At 42.7% G+C, this 14,995-nt stretch overlaps 1 protein-coding gene across 3 annotated transcripts; it reads right to left on the reverse strand.

Annotated features, from left to right (window-relative positions):
- Positions 1 to 1,075: 1,075 nt before the first annotated feature.
- On the reverse strand, positions 1,076 to 14,234 carry MFSD6L (major facilitator superfamily domain containing 6 like). Of its 3 annotated transcripts, XM_075903472.1 has the most exons (3): positions 14,082 to 14,210; positions 9,697 to 11,279; positions 1,076 to 2,206 (listed from the first exon to the last, which is right to left on the reverse strand). In XM_075903472.1, exons 2-3 carry the CDS (start codon positions 11,247 to 11,249, stop codon positions 2,161 to 2,163), a joined length of 1,599 nt encoding a protein of 532 aa, XP_075759587.1. In that variant the 5' UTR covers positions 11,250 to 11,279; positions 14,082 to 14,210; the 3' UTR covers positions 1,076 to 2,160. The 3 variants fall into 3 exon arrangements, with proteins under 3 accessions (XP_075759587.1, XP_075759586.1, XP_006112639.1); XM_075903471.1 differs by lacking the exon at positions 1,076 to 2,206 and having other exon boundaries at positions 8,535 to 11,279; positions 14,082 to 14,234; XM_006112577.4 differs by lacking the exons at positions 1,076 to 2,206; positions 14,082 to 14,210 and adding an exon at positions 13,152 to 13,520 and having other exon boundaries at positions 8,535 to 11,279.
- Positions 14,235 to 14,995: the final 761 nt, after the last annotated feature.

A 14,995-nucleotide genomic window follows, 5' to 3' on the forward strand; every position in this document is an offset into this window, starting at 1 on the left:
GCAAATATGATTCTAGGTTGTATCAACAGGTGTGTTGTAAGCAAAACTCGTGAAGTCATTCTGCCGCTCTACTCTGCACTAGTTAGGCCTCAGCTGGAGTACTGTGTCCAGTTCTGGGCGCCACATTTCAAGAAAGATGTGGAGAAATTGGAAAGGGTACAGAGAAGAGCGACAAGAATGATTAAAGGTCTAGAGAACATGACCTATGAAGCCAGGCTTCATGAACTGGGCTTGTTTAGTTTGGAAAAAAGAAGATTAAGGGGGGACATGATAGCGGTTTTCAAATATCTAAAAGGGTGTCACAAGGAGGAAGGCGAAAATTTGTTCCTCTTGGTTTCTGAGGACAGGACAAGGAGTAATGGGCTTAAAGTGCAGCAGGGGAGGTTTAGATTGGACATTAGGAAAAAATTCCTAACTGTCAGGGTGGTCAAATATTGGAATAAATTGCCAAGGGAGGTGGTGGAATCTCCCTCTCTGGAGATATTTAAGAACAGGTTAGATAGACATCTGTCAGGGATGGTGTAGACGGAGCTTGATCCTGCCTTGAGGGCGGGGGGCTGGACTCGATGACCTCTCGAGGTCCCTTCCAGTCCTATTATTCTATGATTCTATGTCCATTCATGCCAATAGGTGCTGCAGGGGTTTGAAACTTCCTAGTTAGGAGCCTACCTGTGAAAACATTGACCACAGTCGCCACTGGCTGCAGGGAGATTTTGAAGATGAGGGCTGTTGTGGCCTAGGATTTTGAAAAGCATCTTAAGTGACATAAGCGCACGAGTCCTGTTGGCTAAATGCTTTGATACTCCCACCTGGAGGCTGCAGAGCTGAGTATCGGGTGGAGGGTGTCCAACACCAGCACAGTGTGGCTGAAAAGATGGATTTATTTTAAACATTACTGTGCTTGAATCCAGAACATCATGAGTGAACTACACCCACACAAAAACACAGCCCTATGGCTATACTGAGAACCATTAGGAGCCAGGAGGTGGTCACGGGTTCAAAGGGCAGAAGTCATGAAAGTAAAACCAGAAACACCAAGTCACCCACAAAGAACAAAGAGAAACCGAGTCAGTCGAGGATTTTAAACAGTATTTCTGATGAATTAAAAGGTATTTATTCTGCTTGTAAACTCAGTGCAAACAGACGTTGGCAGCAAAAATATACAGCTTGCAAACGAAAGGCAGAGGATTCTGGAAATATTGATTGCAAATCCAAAGACAGCAGCAGAACCCAACATGGATGACTCATAATTATTCACAGCAGTTACCATGCTGCCTTTTCCCCCTTTCAATAATCCATGATTTGCAAATACAGTATTATCACCTGTACCATATTAACACAGTAATTTAGGGCATTAAGGAATGCAGTATGTGGTCCTTGATGAGATTGTGGAGGTATTTTAAATACATAATCTCAGGATTTTCATGAGCTGTTCAGTTCTCAGTTCATGCACCAAAAGATTGTATAAGTTGCATTATACTTTTAAACTTTCAGTCTAATCATTTATTGTTAATGAGGCAAACAATCTCTGCAGAGGCAGGAAATGGCTGTTTCCTGCATAAGTACAAACACCTGTTGGTTTATTTATACTTCAATTTGTCTTTTAAATCAAGCAGCTTATTATTGTACCTCAATTACACACAGAAAATGCAAAAGAAAGAGCATCTGATTTGTGACTCAACTCATTAAATGAAGAGCATCAGCTGTTTGTGAGCTCTCAATGGAAGTCACCTCAGATCTGTTTAGACTGTTCTGTATTGCAGGGAAAAATAGTAGTGTGAACTGTTTAATCAGCGGAAGAATTGAGATTTACAAGGGTACTCTCACCTTCAGGAATGTAAATCACTGTTGGCCAAAATGAGAATGTTTTAGACTTTTATGTTATGCTTTATGAAAAATACAGGATTTAATTTAGCAACAATTAAAGAGCCGCATGCCTGAGTTTATGATGCAGTTAAAGCACAAAGATCAGTTTGCTCCACAATACACATTGTCATAATCAAATAAAGCCACTCTGCAAAAGCGAACACAGAAGTGATTTCAAATGAAAAAAAAGTTACATTGAAATGTGTTGGATGTTCCTCGTGGTTATTTGGAAGTCAAGCAGCAGCAGATCAGCACATTTATGTTTCAGTCAGCATGCCCTGTGCAAATCCATTCTCAGGTATAAGATGGCAAGTCTTGTACATGTACTGCCTCCCAAGTCCTAGAATTCAAGGATAAAAGTCTCTAATGAACCCTGCTCTAAAAGGATTTTTATATTAGGCTGCATAAAACAAATTTACTTTCAGTGAAACTGAATAAAGCCCAACTATTTCTCTGTAAATTGTTACATCTATTAAAAAAACAAGAGGTTCATGTACAGTGTTGTCCAGTACAAAGGACATTGTCTAATTCAATAAAAGTGCATTGTCCAATTCAATAAAAAATAAGTCTCTATGATATTGGAATTGACTAGCAGCTCTTACATAAAATTAAACTGTAGGTGGGAAAACAGTAAGACAGACTGATTTAGAGCTCTTTAATAGACAGTAAGACATTTCACATAGCTTCTGGGCACACACAACAAAATACACAAGAATCAAAGCACTCAAAAATGCTTCCACGATGACACGAGGGTCATGTACTGTCAATAAACCACCACATTGTTAAACTTCTGCCTATCATCACAATCAAATATATTACTAGGTGCAATCCAAGATGGTGATGGCTACCTGCCAAAAATCAAGGTTTCTACATGCAGGTGTTACCAGTTCTGTTCAGTTTGATGAACCTGATCTATTCTTGTGGAAGAACTATAAAATACATGTTTGGCTCCTGCTGTGTTAATTCAGCTGTTTTCTATTGCTTAAACTTCACAGGGATCAACAGTAAGGAACTCTTGAACCATTGTTAACTGTACTGTATATGCAAATAAGAGCAATATGATTGGCTCAGAGGTCAATTACAGATGTTTTTGAAGTCATCCTATATTCAGTGAAACCACATATATGCAGTTCTGTTTCCTGGCTGGTTGGATCATACGACTATAATTTTCACTAGCCATTTCACATTATCTCCCCATTAGACTGCTGGGCCAGACAGAAGGGGGCAGTCTTAGACACTACAGCGAAGAGAGAGACTGTAGGAGAAGGAAGTTGGACAGATGGAGAAAGCAAACTGTTATACAGTACAGCTGTGTCTACACTGGGCCACTTATTCCGGAAAATCAGCCGCTTTTCCGGAATAAGCTGCGAGCTGTCTACACTGGCCCTTGAATTTCCGGAAAAGCAACGATGCTCTACTGTACACAATCAGCCACTATTCTGGAAAAACTATTCTGCTCCCACTCGGGCATAAGTCCTTATTCCGGAACACTGTTCCGGAAAAGGGCCAGTGTAGACAGCCCAGTAGTCTTTTCCGGAAAAAAGCCCCGATCGCAAAAATGGCGATCGGGGCTCTTTTCCGGAAAAGCAGCCTGCCAATGTAGACGCTCCTTTTCCGGAAAAACTGAAAACGGAATAGTATTCCGTTTTAAGCATTTCCGGAAATTCATGCCAGTGTAGACACAGCCTACTAGAAATCCATAGCCATAGCCAGAACACATTCTAAATATTACTATGATATTAAGATTAAAGCTGTAAATGTGCCTCAATCTAGCCTCTATTTTTAGGTCATAATCGATTAGCATTTTAGGCTTTTTAAAATTCATTTACATGCATCTTTGACTTGGGATATAAAAACCAGTGTTTGCATTACAGTAATGTCCAGAGATCCCAATGGAGACTGAAGCCAGTCGGTTTAAGCATTGTACCGATACTCTTCCCCTAAACAAGGGGACACTGAATTGAGACTTCTTTATAAACATGTCTACTTGAATAAATGTGGCAATGTATACTGTATGCTGATTTCATTTTTAACAAGCTTCAAGAACTCAGAGTGAATATTGATGTCCATCTCAGTCAATATTTATCTCCTGTATTAGTTAACTACATGTTCACTTACCTGCTAAATATCTCAGAAAGTGTGTACAAAGCATCTTCAATTATGAAGCATACAGAAGGTACCATCTGGAGAATTTGCAATATTAGCAATCCAATACCAACTTTCAATCTTATTTCACACTTAAAAATGGTTAAATCTGATTTGGAGCACACCATTCACACAGCCCTCAGAACACCATATAATTGAGACACAAATTCCTTTACTGGTAGGGGAACATGGAAAGTCTTAGTAGTAGCTGGTAAAGTGCACAAGATGTCTGAAAGGCAGCATATTCCAGGATAAAAGAGAACAGATTCAAGAGAGCTCCAATTTTTAAGTTTTGGAACATGCAAATATTCCTATTTGTGATGTAATATTGCTGAAAACATCTGACATTCTTTTGAAGTTACAGCTAAATGAAATGGACTAGAAGAGATGTATTTGTTACAAACAGAGCTGGGTAAAGTGTTTATTACAAAATCTGAAATCCTTTCTAAAAACTCACCTGGCTTTATATTTCATTGCAAACTCCACAGTGAAAGAAAGCTTTGTGGAAAGGTTTGCTGATTCTAACTAATCTTTCTGGAGCATGCAGGACAAGTCTTACAATTCTGAGCCAAAAGCATGTCAAATTGACAACTTCACCTCAGTTTTGCTTTGAGATTGTACTTCTGCTGGAACCTGAAATTTTAAGGAAATCTGAGACAATGTAAACCACATGACAGAAACCAAAGGAAAAGTTTGCTGCGTGTCTCAGTTCTGATTACATTGTTTGTACAGGACACCAGTGAAAAAGCTAGCACTCTGAATGTTGTAGAAAGTCATTTTCCTAGCTCTTGGTGATGATCAAAATATTCAAATTCTGGTTATTTGAATCAGGGTTGCACTGTATTCCACAGGGTTCAAAGATTAGCAAGAGTCAGCAGACTGAGAATGTTGGTCCATTCTTGCACAACCAATCTGCTGACTTGAGTGACTGAGGCCTTGCCTAGTAAAATCGATCTAATCTGCTCTTAAAACCTCACAAAACAAGGATTTAACCATCTCCCTTGGAAAGACTATTCCCGTGCTTAAAGTTACTTAACTAACCTAAATCTCCCTTACTGTAGATCAAGCCCATTACTTCCTGTCCTACCTTCAGTTGGCATGAAGAACAATTGTTCACCATCCTCTTTTATAACAACCTTTCACATATTCAAAGACTTATCAGTTCTCTCAAGCCCTTCACTCAGTTTTTTTTCCTCAAGATAAAGCATATCCAGCTTTTTAACCTTTCCCCATATATCAGGTTTTCTAAATCTTTTATCACTTTTCTTGATCTCCTCTGGATTTCAATTTGTCCACATCTTTCTTAAAATGTGATGGCCCAAACTGGATATAGTGCTTTCAGAGCGGTCTCTCTAGTGCCAAGTAGAGCACAACAAAATTATCTCTTGTACCTTATAAGACACTGCTGTTAATACTGTAAACAAAAATGAATGACAGTGCAACAGGAAAACATTTCATTAATAATTTGGGGCTTTTAGTAGGTGATCTAAGTACATGTTATTGATGAGTGTGTATTTCTAAATCCACACAGCATAGCTATTCTTCACTTATTTTAAAAGAAACTGAATGCCTGCTCTATCCAATGGCAATTTAGTTGATTAAAATTCTTGACAAGGTTCACAACTGCTAAAAGAATGCAGGGGGTATGTCAGAAGCCAACTAAAGCAAACAGAATTACAGGGGGGGGAAAACAATTACAAAAGTTAAGTGAAGATCAAGCACAATTAAATTTTGTCCCCTGCTCTGCGGGATAGTGGGACCTGGGAATGTTGTAGAATGAGCCAGTTAAGCCTCAGAAGGGCAGGAGAATCACTTCTTATTCAGCACTCAGACCCTCACTTTTCATTGCTGGAGCTGGCAGTGCTGCAAAGATAGCAGACAGCCTCAAGAAAAGAAAGGGGCGAGGAAAAGTTTGCATCAGGGTGTTGCACAGATTTAAGTAGAATAGGTAGTTGACTTAGGATTTATCCACAACAGATATTACCCTAAGTCAGTTTCACTTCCAGATTTTTTGCATTATTAAATCTAAAAACTCTTCACTGGACTTTACAAAGCCCAGTTTTACATTCGTCTTGGGTTTTACAAAAACTTGTTTTTACTACATTTTGAGCCTAATTTAAGTTCTCTATCAAGATATCACCACATATCAAACTGGCTAACAGTCACTGTCCCTTTAAATACTGCACTTGCAATTTCTTTATTTTACATACAGTTGGTGTCAAATACTTATTTTAAAAAGAGCTCCAGTTAAAAGGTAATTAGTGCTAAGTATTACTGATCACCACTTGCTCATGAGGTATTACAAGATAATAGGACTGAGATGCAAATTCTTTTGACACTAAAATTGCTCCCAGCTTGTTTAGTTTGAATTCCTATGAGATCATAACATTATCTTGTCCATCAGAAGGGGAAAAAAAGTAAGTTGTAGTTGTTCTTGGCACTAGTACAATTCTATATATAAAGCAATTCTAGCTGAATATACTGCAAAGCAAAATGGATCTGTGCCAACAAGTTGAAGTCAGTTTGTTGGGCTGACATTATCTGATGTACAGATCAGTTGTTACTGATGTGTAACTAGCAATAAAATACCACTGGATACTACCCACTTTCCTTGCTGGATACTTATGTACCACCTCTTATTGAGTTAGGAAGATATTGGGTCAAACATTCATTGAGTCCAGTCCAATTTATTATTTTATTTACAACTCTTGCACAAGGTCCCATTTCTATTGCATGTTAAATGAGCCAAAATATTTAGTTTGCTTGGAGCTACTGCTCTCATAGTTTGTAAAACTTTAACCCTGAACTGGCAAACTGTATCTAAACACCCACTGGTTGCATCTAGACTAGCAAGATTTTGCACAAAAACTTGCCAGCTGTCTACACTGGCCGCTTGAATTTGCGCAAGAGCACTGACGTTCTAATGTAAGAATTCAGTGCTTCTTGCGCAAATACTTTGACGCTCCCGCTCAGGGATACGCCCTCTTGTGCAAGTATTCTTGCGCAAGAGGGCCAGTGTAGACAGGCACCTTAATTTTTTGTGCAAGAAAGCCCGATGGCTAAAATGGCCATCGGAGCTTTCTTGCGCAAAAGCGCGTCTAGATTAGCACGGATGCTTTTGCGCAAAAGCACTTTTTGCGCAAAAGCATCCGTGCCAATCTAGACACTTTTTTGCGGAAATACTTTTAACGGAAAAACTTTTCCATTAAAAGTACTTTCACAAAATCATGCCAGTCTAGACGCAGCCACTAAGTATTAATCCCTATTCCTCTACAAGGGAGGGATGTAAACTTCTGAAAGACGAGAGAAGTACCACACTGGCACCGTGTAACTTTACTGTGAAGGGAAACAAGACTCACAGCCCACATTTTGTGAGGTCTAATACAGGAAACATCCAAATTGCGATTGCCTGAGTTGCAACCCCTTGCACTTCTGCACTTTAAAAAATAGTTGTAAGGGGCTGAAAACCCCTGACTTACATCCTTGGCCTGTATTTATGATGGCGTACAACGCCTATTGTCAATGAGGGTTCGAGTTACGACGCCCCCGACTTGCGACGCTTCCCCGGGAACCAATCGCTTTGCAAGTCAGGGGTCACCTGTATATGCCTTTTGGTGAAGTCAGCTTAATAATTTTTAGTTTTGTAGATGCCTAAGAGGAGAACTATGCTGGAATTTGCAAGCTTTTAGGATTGTAACAGGACAAATCTAGGGGACTTTGTAAAATGACTCATTTACCTGCTTTTTAGAACTTCAGATATATTTCTGTTCAAATGCAACTACTAAATAGTGTATTTTAAAAACACAGGTTACCCAAACTTAACCCAATCAAAGAGGTGTAAAAACTGCCATGTTTAACTTGCACAAAACAAAGCAGGTAGCAGCAGTCTCTTGAAAGATAGAAAAACATGGTGTTCTATCCATCTGTGTCCTTAATATGGAGATACAGTTTGTGGTTACAGCAGGGCCTGAGACTTAGGAGATCCAGGATCAGTTCCCAGCATTGTCACAAACACTGGTGTGACCTTGGGCAAGTCACCCCATCTTTCTGTGCAGATGATACTACTTTCCAACCTTACAAAGATGATTTATTAAGGTTTGTAATACTCCAGTGATAGGGACAGTATGGGTGGGATTTTCAAAAGCCTGGGCCTAATTGTGCTCTCACAAGAAGCCAATGGTCTTATTGATTTCAATGGTAGCAGTTTAGCCCAGTGCTAAGCACTTTTGTGACGACCACAATATAAGTACACACACAGGTCACCAGCACATATTACTGTATCTTGATCCAAGCGGAGGTTACTCAGATCATGATGAGACAGGTGGTCCTCAAAACCCAAGGATGTGTTAAAGATAAGGGAAGCCACATGATGCTTTGTTGAACTCAGTGAGCCAACATTTGGGGGTGTACTCCAGCCACCTCTTTTTAAAAATGACTAGAAGGAAGCTCAGTTATTTGTTAGCATTGTCTTCACAGCCATCTAGACAATTATACTACTAAGTAAATCATCATAAATACCTAGCTCTTATATAAAACCTTTTATTCACAGACCTCAAAGCCCTTTACAAAGAGGGTCAGTAACATTTACAAGCGGGGAAAACTAAGGGGCTGGAAGGAAAAGTGACTTGCCCAACGTCATCCAGCAAACCAGTGACAGAGGAAACCAAGCCTTTTGAAACCATCTGGTGGTCTACCTGCTAGACTGCACTGCCATCATAAACATGAATTATGCTGGCAGAGCTACTTAGTACAGATTAGGGATGTAACAGTATAGTATACTATCCAATATAATTTTTCACTGTCAACTAAGCCTGACAGCAAACTGACTTTGGAGATCAAAATAAAGCGGTGGGGGAGGAGGTTTCCTTCATTAATGATCCTTGCTGGCTCAAGACAGTCTTGGAGGGTGGCACCTTACTGACTGTGTAAGTATTTAAAATTATTTATTAGACAAGTGCATCCACATTTTGCCCTTTAATTAAAAATGAAACTGCATTCATTTTAGCAAATGTGCACCTCAAAAGGCATTTCACATGGATTTTGGAATGATTAAGTTAAAAAAATGCTACAAATATTCACTATAAATTAATCTTAAGAAAATAAAAGATTTATCAAACATGGACTTCATACATGGCTTTCCAAGCAAATACGTACACTGTATATTCCACAGCTTAGGACTTATTAGTCATTCTGGGCATTTCTTTCCCACCTGCCTAATAATTTCACCTGTGTACTTTGAATTTGTTCTATTGCAGATTAGCTGATCAAATGTGATGAAGTTACCAATTCCTATTGAAGTTCTCATCTTTCATAGCTTTTATCAGCCAGTCCCTTTCCTTCTCCTCATCGGAGTCACTCACATCACTAGGATCTGCAGCCAGGAGACGAGAATAATTAATTTTTTTCTGCCGAGGCAATTTAGATTGGACAATCAGGAACAAGATTAACCAGAGTGCCAAACTTACAGAGCATGCTCTGTACAGAACTGCCAATCCAAAATTACTCGCAACAAATCCCCCTGCAAAGCTTCCCAGGCTAGTTCCACAGCCATATGAGAGGCCCTGGAGGACGACGTGCAGAGATCTCTCTGTCCCAGGACTGGCTACATCGTCAACTAACATATTAATTGCCCACCATAAGGCACCATTACTGAAGGCACACAAAATCTGAATAGGCAGAACTGACCATGCATTCCATATGAATGAATAGTATAGAAGCTGTGCTGAAAGGCAGCTTAAACTCAGTGCAACAGTACCACTACTTGAGAGAGCTCTTAGCAGCTTGCTTTTGCAGGTATAAAGCAGAATTTCAGCAATCAGTCCAATAGCTACCGATAGACCCATGTATATTTCACTGCTGCCTTGGTCTTGCATTTGCCAGAAGAGAAAATTCTGCACAGTAGAGCCAATGACTCCTGTAAGGAAGACGGTGACAGCAGACAGAATTGTTCGGCCATCACTTCCAATAAGGTTCAGAGCTTTGACAGTTTTGTTCACATGCTCTGTTTTCTTGGAAACATGGATAGGAAGAAAGACACTGGTGAGCAACGTGAGTGTGATCAGTACAGCATAGCCATAGAAGTGTACAGAGAGACGAGAGATTTTAGCACTGAGGAAGCAGTTCAACTGATCCACAAATATGGTGACACCACAGACTCCTCCAGACGCCCCCAAATAACTCCAAATCCAAAGCTTCCCATATCTGTCAGTTGCATCAACAAAGTCAAGATATTCATAAAGGCTGTCATCAACCATCCATTCGAGAGGTGCAGCCAACAGCTCCCAAAACACAACAGCGCCTAGCACCATGAGAAAAATCTGGTGCTCACGGTCAAGAAAGTTAAAACCTTGTAAAAGCTCCAAGTCGACATCCTGAACTTTTTCCCAGCGACTTGACAGATTTTCAGAAACATAAGAAGCTCCACTAATAGGATGCTGGTTTGTTTGAAATAAAGAAAACTCAGCAGTTCCACCAACTGAAAGGTTTTTCTCGGGGTTACCATTCACATTCAGCCCAATCTCTGGAGTTTTGGTTTCCTTCTTAAACCTAGGGATTGGCGTTTCATTTGAAGTGAGTGTCTCAAGTTCTTGTATCATCTGGTTAATTACATTCACAGAAGAAGCTATCTTGCCAGAAGGCCTATTACTATAATAGTCTGCAGTTGTACCCACTTCACCAATTCCTTCATCATTCTTTTCCCATGCATCTGTAAAGGTAAACATTTCTTGGAAAGCTGAACTTATCAGTGGTTTTGCACTAGTCACCAAAACATTTGTAGATGGTCTTAGTGTTTCTGCAGACACCATTTCTTTATTGGTAACTGTACTGGGATGTACAGCACTCGGATTGTTCAGTCGCAGATCAGGCACCTCTACTGCATTCGCGAAGCTGCTCGATTGCTGGCTTATATTACAATATTTGTACATGACGTCCTTGCTCAAGGGTGGGACAAGTGTAAGCAGCAAGCCTGTTCCTACTGAACACAGCAAAGATCCAGTAATGAGAACTTTTCTTTTACTGTGGCTCCTTGTAAAGTAGGAGCAGAGTGGTGCCCAGAGAGATGATATTAAATGCTTAATTCCTATGATAATACCTACTAAAGGGGCAGTTAACCCCAACTGCCGAAAGTAAAGAGTTAAAAATGGAATTACACAGGCATTTCCTGCACTGTAAAGAAAATGGAAGAGGCTGGCAACAGCCAGCGCTTTGTTAACATCCCACTGTTTATTTGTACTCATGGCTTCAGTTGCATACTTTCCGAATGGGACCTGAAAATGAATAACAAAAACAAACCCTTTTTGAGTATTTCTTAAACAACAGGTAAGATGTTAGAAGAGAAAGTCAAATATTTTACTACTTATAGCCTGGCAGTTCAAATGCCAAGCTCCAAAATGTTTACATTAAAATATTTTAAAATTAAGTTAGTTCACAAAAAGATTAGACTCATATCAAGTGGAGCTGCATCTGATGAAGTGTCTTTAAGTTACAGACATCAGGGATAACAAGTAGTCCTGTGGCACCTTAGAGACTAATAAAAATATATATATAGGATCATGAGCTTTCATGGGCAAAACCCACTTCTTCAGATCAGCTGGAAGGTGGACTGGAAATATCAGGAACCCAGAATTTATAACAGAAAAAGAAGGGACAAAAAAAAGTTACTTGTCAATTGTAGTACTTGTGCTAATGAGACTGAGTGGACTGGAAGTGTTAAATGCACAGAAGGCTAGCTTTATAATGCAACATCCGGTTAATGTTTTTGTTCAAGCCTAGGGAATTTGTGTCAAATTTGCCTATAAAGGTCAATTCTGTACTGTCTCTGTAATTGGCTTGTGAAATTCCTTTGTAGACCAATGGCTACTTTTAAATTAATTAATGAGTGGGAGGGGCAGGATTTCCTCTTCCTCTGCATGGCTCTTGGGGGAAGATCAGACTCAGCTCTGGGTACCTCCCCCCACACCAGGCCAGTTCCCAGGGCAATGCAGAAGTGAGGGTGGCAATCCCATGACTCTCTACTCCAACACATAAATATACAAGAGCTTTGGACATCCTGCAGCCCGCTTTTCAGTCAGGAACCCTATGGTTACAGACCATCGAATTTCAGATGTAAACATCTGAAATTAAGTTTACTAAGCTATGACTATAAAACAGACCAAAATGAACCATGAATTGTGGTAGTGCCCTAGAAATAGACATTGATGGACCTGTCCTCCATTAAATTACCTAATTCTTTTTGGCCTTCATATTCTCCCCTGGCAATGAGTTTCACTGGTTGATTGTGTATTGTGTGAAGTAGTAATTGATTTTGTGAGTTACTTGATTTTAATTTCATTCCTGCTTTGTATGATATGTGAAGGAGTAAACAACACATCCTTATTCACTTTCTCCACACCATTCATGATTTTATAAACTTCTATCATCCCCCTCTTAGTTGTCTCTTTTACAAGCTGAAAGTCCTAGTTTTTTTTAATCACTCCTTATATAGACGCTGCTCCATACTCTTAAATCATTTTTGTTGCCCTTCTCTATACCATTTCCAATTCTATCAAAACAATTGGTAACAACACAATACATAATAAAGCTCAGGTATTCTCCCCATTCTTCAGTTTACAGTAACAAAGCTAAAAGACACTTAAGAAATGCTGTCCCCATATCTTATTATTTGTGATCTAGCCAGTTTTGCAGCTCCTCTTTTGAAAAGCTCCACTAATGGCGCTTTGCATCAATGAGGAGGAAAATCATCTCAGTTTCATTGTATTTTGTGCCAAATCTAAGCACTTTTCAAACTATTTAGTTATGCTACCCAGAGCTCCACATAAATTTTGCAATTTCCTTTAACAAATCCTCACTGCACACCGACTTGAATTTTCCTAAAAAAGGAGATTCAACAACATTTTTCTGTAGTTTTGCTAGAAATTAAATGCATCGGGAAATGTTTTAAATTCTCCACAGCCAGCAGCTGGCAGGGCAGAATGATACTATGGAAAGAGGCAAACTTGGATTTCTGAGTCCAGAGGATTATTAACATTAGTATTTACTATTTGTTTAGAAGTGGTAGTTCTCAAGGAAAAATGGTAAAAGAACTGCGCCCCACCTCCATTCTGCTAAATGATAAGAACGCATGTGACTAAGCAACTTACACACTATTTCTATGGTGGTGAGAGCAGGAAGCAGAGTGTTTGTGTGTGTGATCGAGATCTAGGGTTTGAATCTGGTCACGCTTACTTCACTGTGAATCAAAAATAATTCCCTTAACTAACAAGTTATACAGGTGCATGACCGAGAGACCAGACTAGCTGTACTCCAGAATAAGGATGTTAAGTATCAGGAGGTATTTGCACTGACTATTCCATTAGTCACTAGGGCAGCGCTGCCCCTTTGAAACTCTGCCACAGCATTTCAAAGGGGCAGTGCCGCACTGATGATCCCAGCGCCCGGCTCCATGTGGCGCTGCCCCTTTGAAGTGCCCCCCTCGGACAGAGGCAGCGGGGGTGAACTAGTTCTTAGCATCCCTACTCCAGAGCCTGGGGAGCAGGAGGCTAGCGCAGGGATGGGGAACCGCCAGCCCCCAAGGCTCAGCGCTCCCCCCCCCCGGCACGGGGAACCGCCTGGGGCTCAAGCCCTGCGCCCCCTCCCCGAGCCCCCCACAGGGCTGGACCATGAGCACCCCCCCACGAACCCCCCCCCAGGGCTGGACCATCAGCACCCCCCCACCAACCCTCCCCCACAGGGCTGGACCATCAGCACCCCCCCACCAACCCTCCCCCACAGGGCTGGACCATCAGCACCCCCCCCCCGCTCACCCCCCCCAACTCCTGCACCTGCCTTATGCCCCGCCCCCAGAGCGCGGGCGGGCCCATTGAGCCGCTCGCCCCCCCCCCCAGCTCTGGCGCGCGAGGGGGGGGGGGGGCCGGGGGCCGCCTCAGGGCGGGGTTCGGGGTTTTTCCGGCCGACGGCTCCAGAGCGCGGGATCGGGACCCCAGCGCGTGGCCAGGGCGGGCCGCACGGAGCCGGGCGGGGGGGGGCCCGAGAGCGGCCCCCCCGCCCCGGGCGCCCCCTCCCGCCCGTACCTGAGGGCCGCGGGCAGCTCCTCGCGCTGCGCCGAGCGGGACCGCCTGGCCACGCCCTGCGCACGCGCCACCTGCACCTGCGGGGGGCGGGGCCTCGCTCGCGCCCCTCCCCACACCTACCCCGGGGCCTCGGGGGGGGGCGGGGCCGGCGCTGCTGCTAGGAGACGGCCAGCGACCAGCGAGCGGCGTCCGCCCGCGGGCTAGAGCGGCCCGCAGCCTGGGGCAGGGAGCCCGCCGCCCCTCCCCCACATCCTTCCCCTCTGGTGCACACCGCCCCTCCCCCCTCAAACTGCAGGGCCCCACATGCCCCTCCCCCCTGGCCCAGAGGGGGCGGTGCTGGCCCTCGTGTAGCACCACGTGCCGGGGTGGCGGGAAGTGGCGCCGCCTGCCCGCTTCCTGGACCCCTTTGTGAGGGGCCCTGTCACCCTTTGCACATCCCAGGGCATTTCTGCACATGGGGGGGGCGATGCTTAGCATCACCAGAGCTGCACTTCTGGGCAGCTCTCGCCTTCAGCAGCTTCCATGCCTGAGTCAGTGGGTAGGCAGGTGCACTAACCTGGAAGAGGCCAAGACCACCCGTGTCCAGACAACGCTCATCCATCAGCAGCTTTGCTGGACGGGTCAAGTCGTTTAGATGCCAAACCGTAGCCTCTCAAAACAGGCCCTGTTTTCTCAGCTGAAAGAAGGGCACCGTAAGGTGGGAGGACAATGGAAGCGTTATAAGGACTTGCTGAAGGATCACTTAAAGAAGTGCAGCATTGGCGTTGACACTGGGGAGATTCTCGCCCAGCATTGCTCAAAATGGAAGAAGTCCTGTGCAATGGCTCCCTGCATTTTGAATTTGCCCACCAACAAGCTGAGGAGGAGAAGAGATGCAGGAGGAAGGGGAGACTGGCTAATAGTCATGGTGAACA

This window comes from Pelodiscus sinensis, chromosome 20, assembly GCF_049634645.1.
Source record: "Pelodiscus sinensis isolate JC-2024 chromosome 20, ASM4963464v1, whole genome shotgun sequence".
Taxonomy (NCBI): Eukaryota; Metazoa; Chordata; order Testudines; family Trionychidae; genus Pelodiscus; species Pelodiscus sinensis.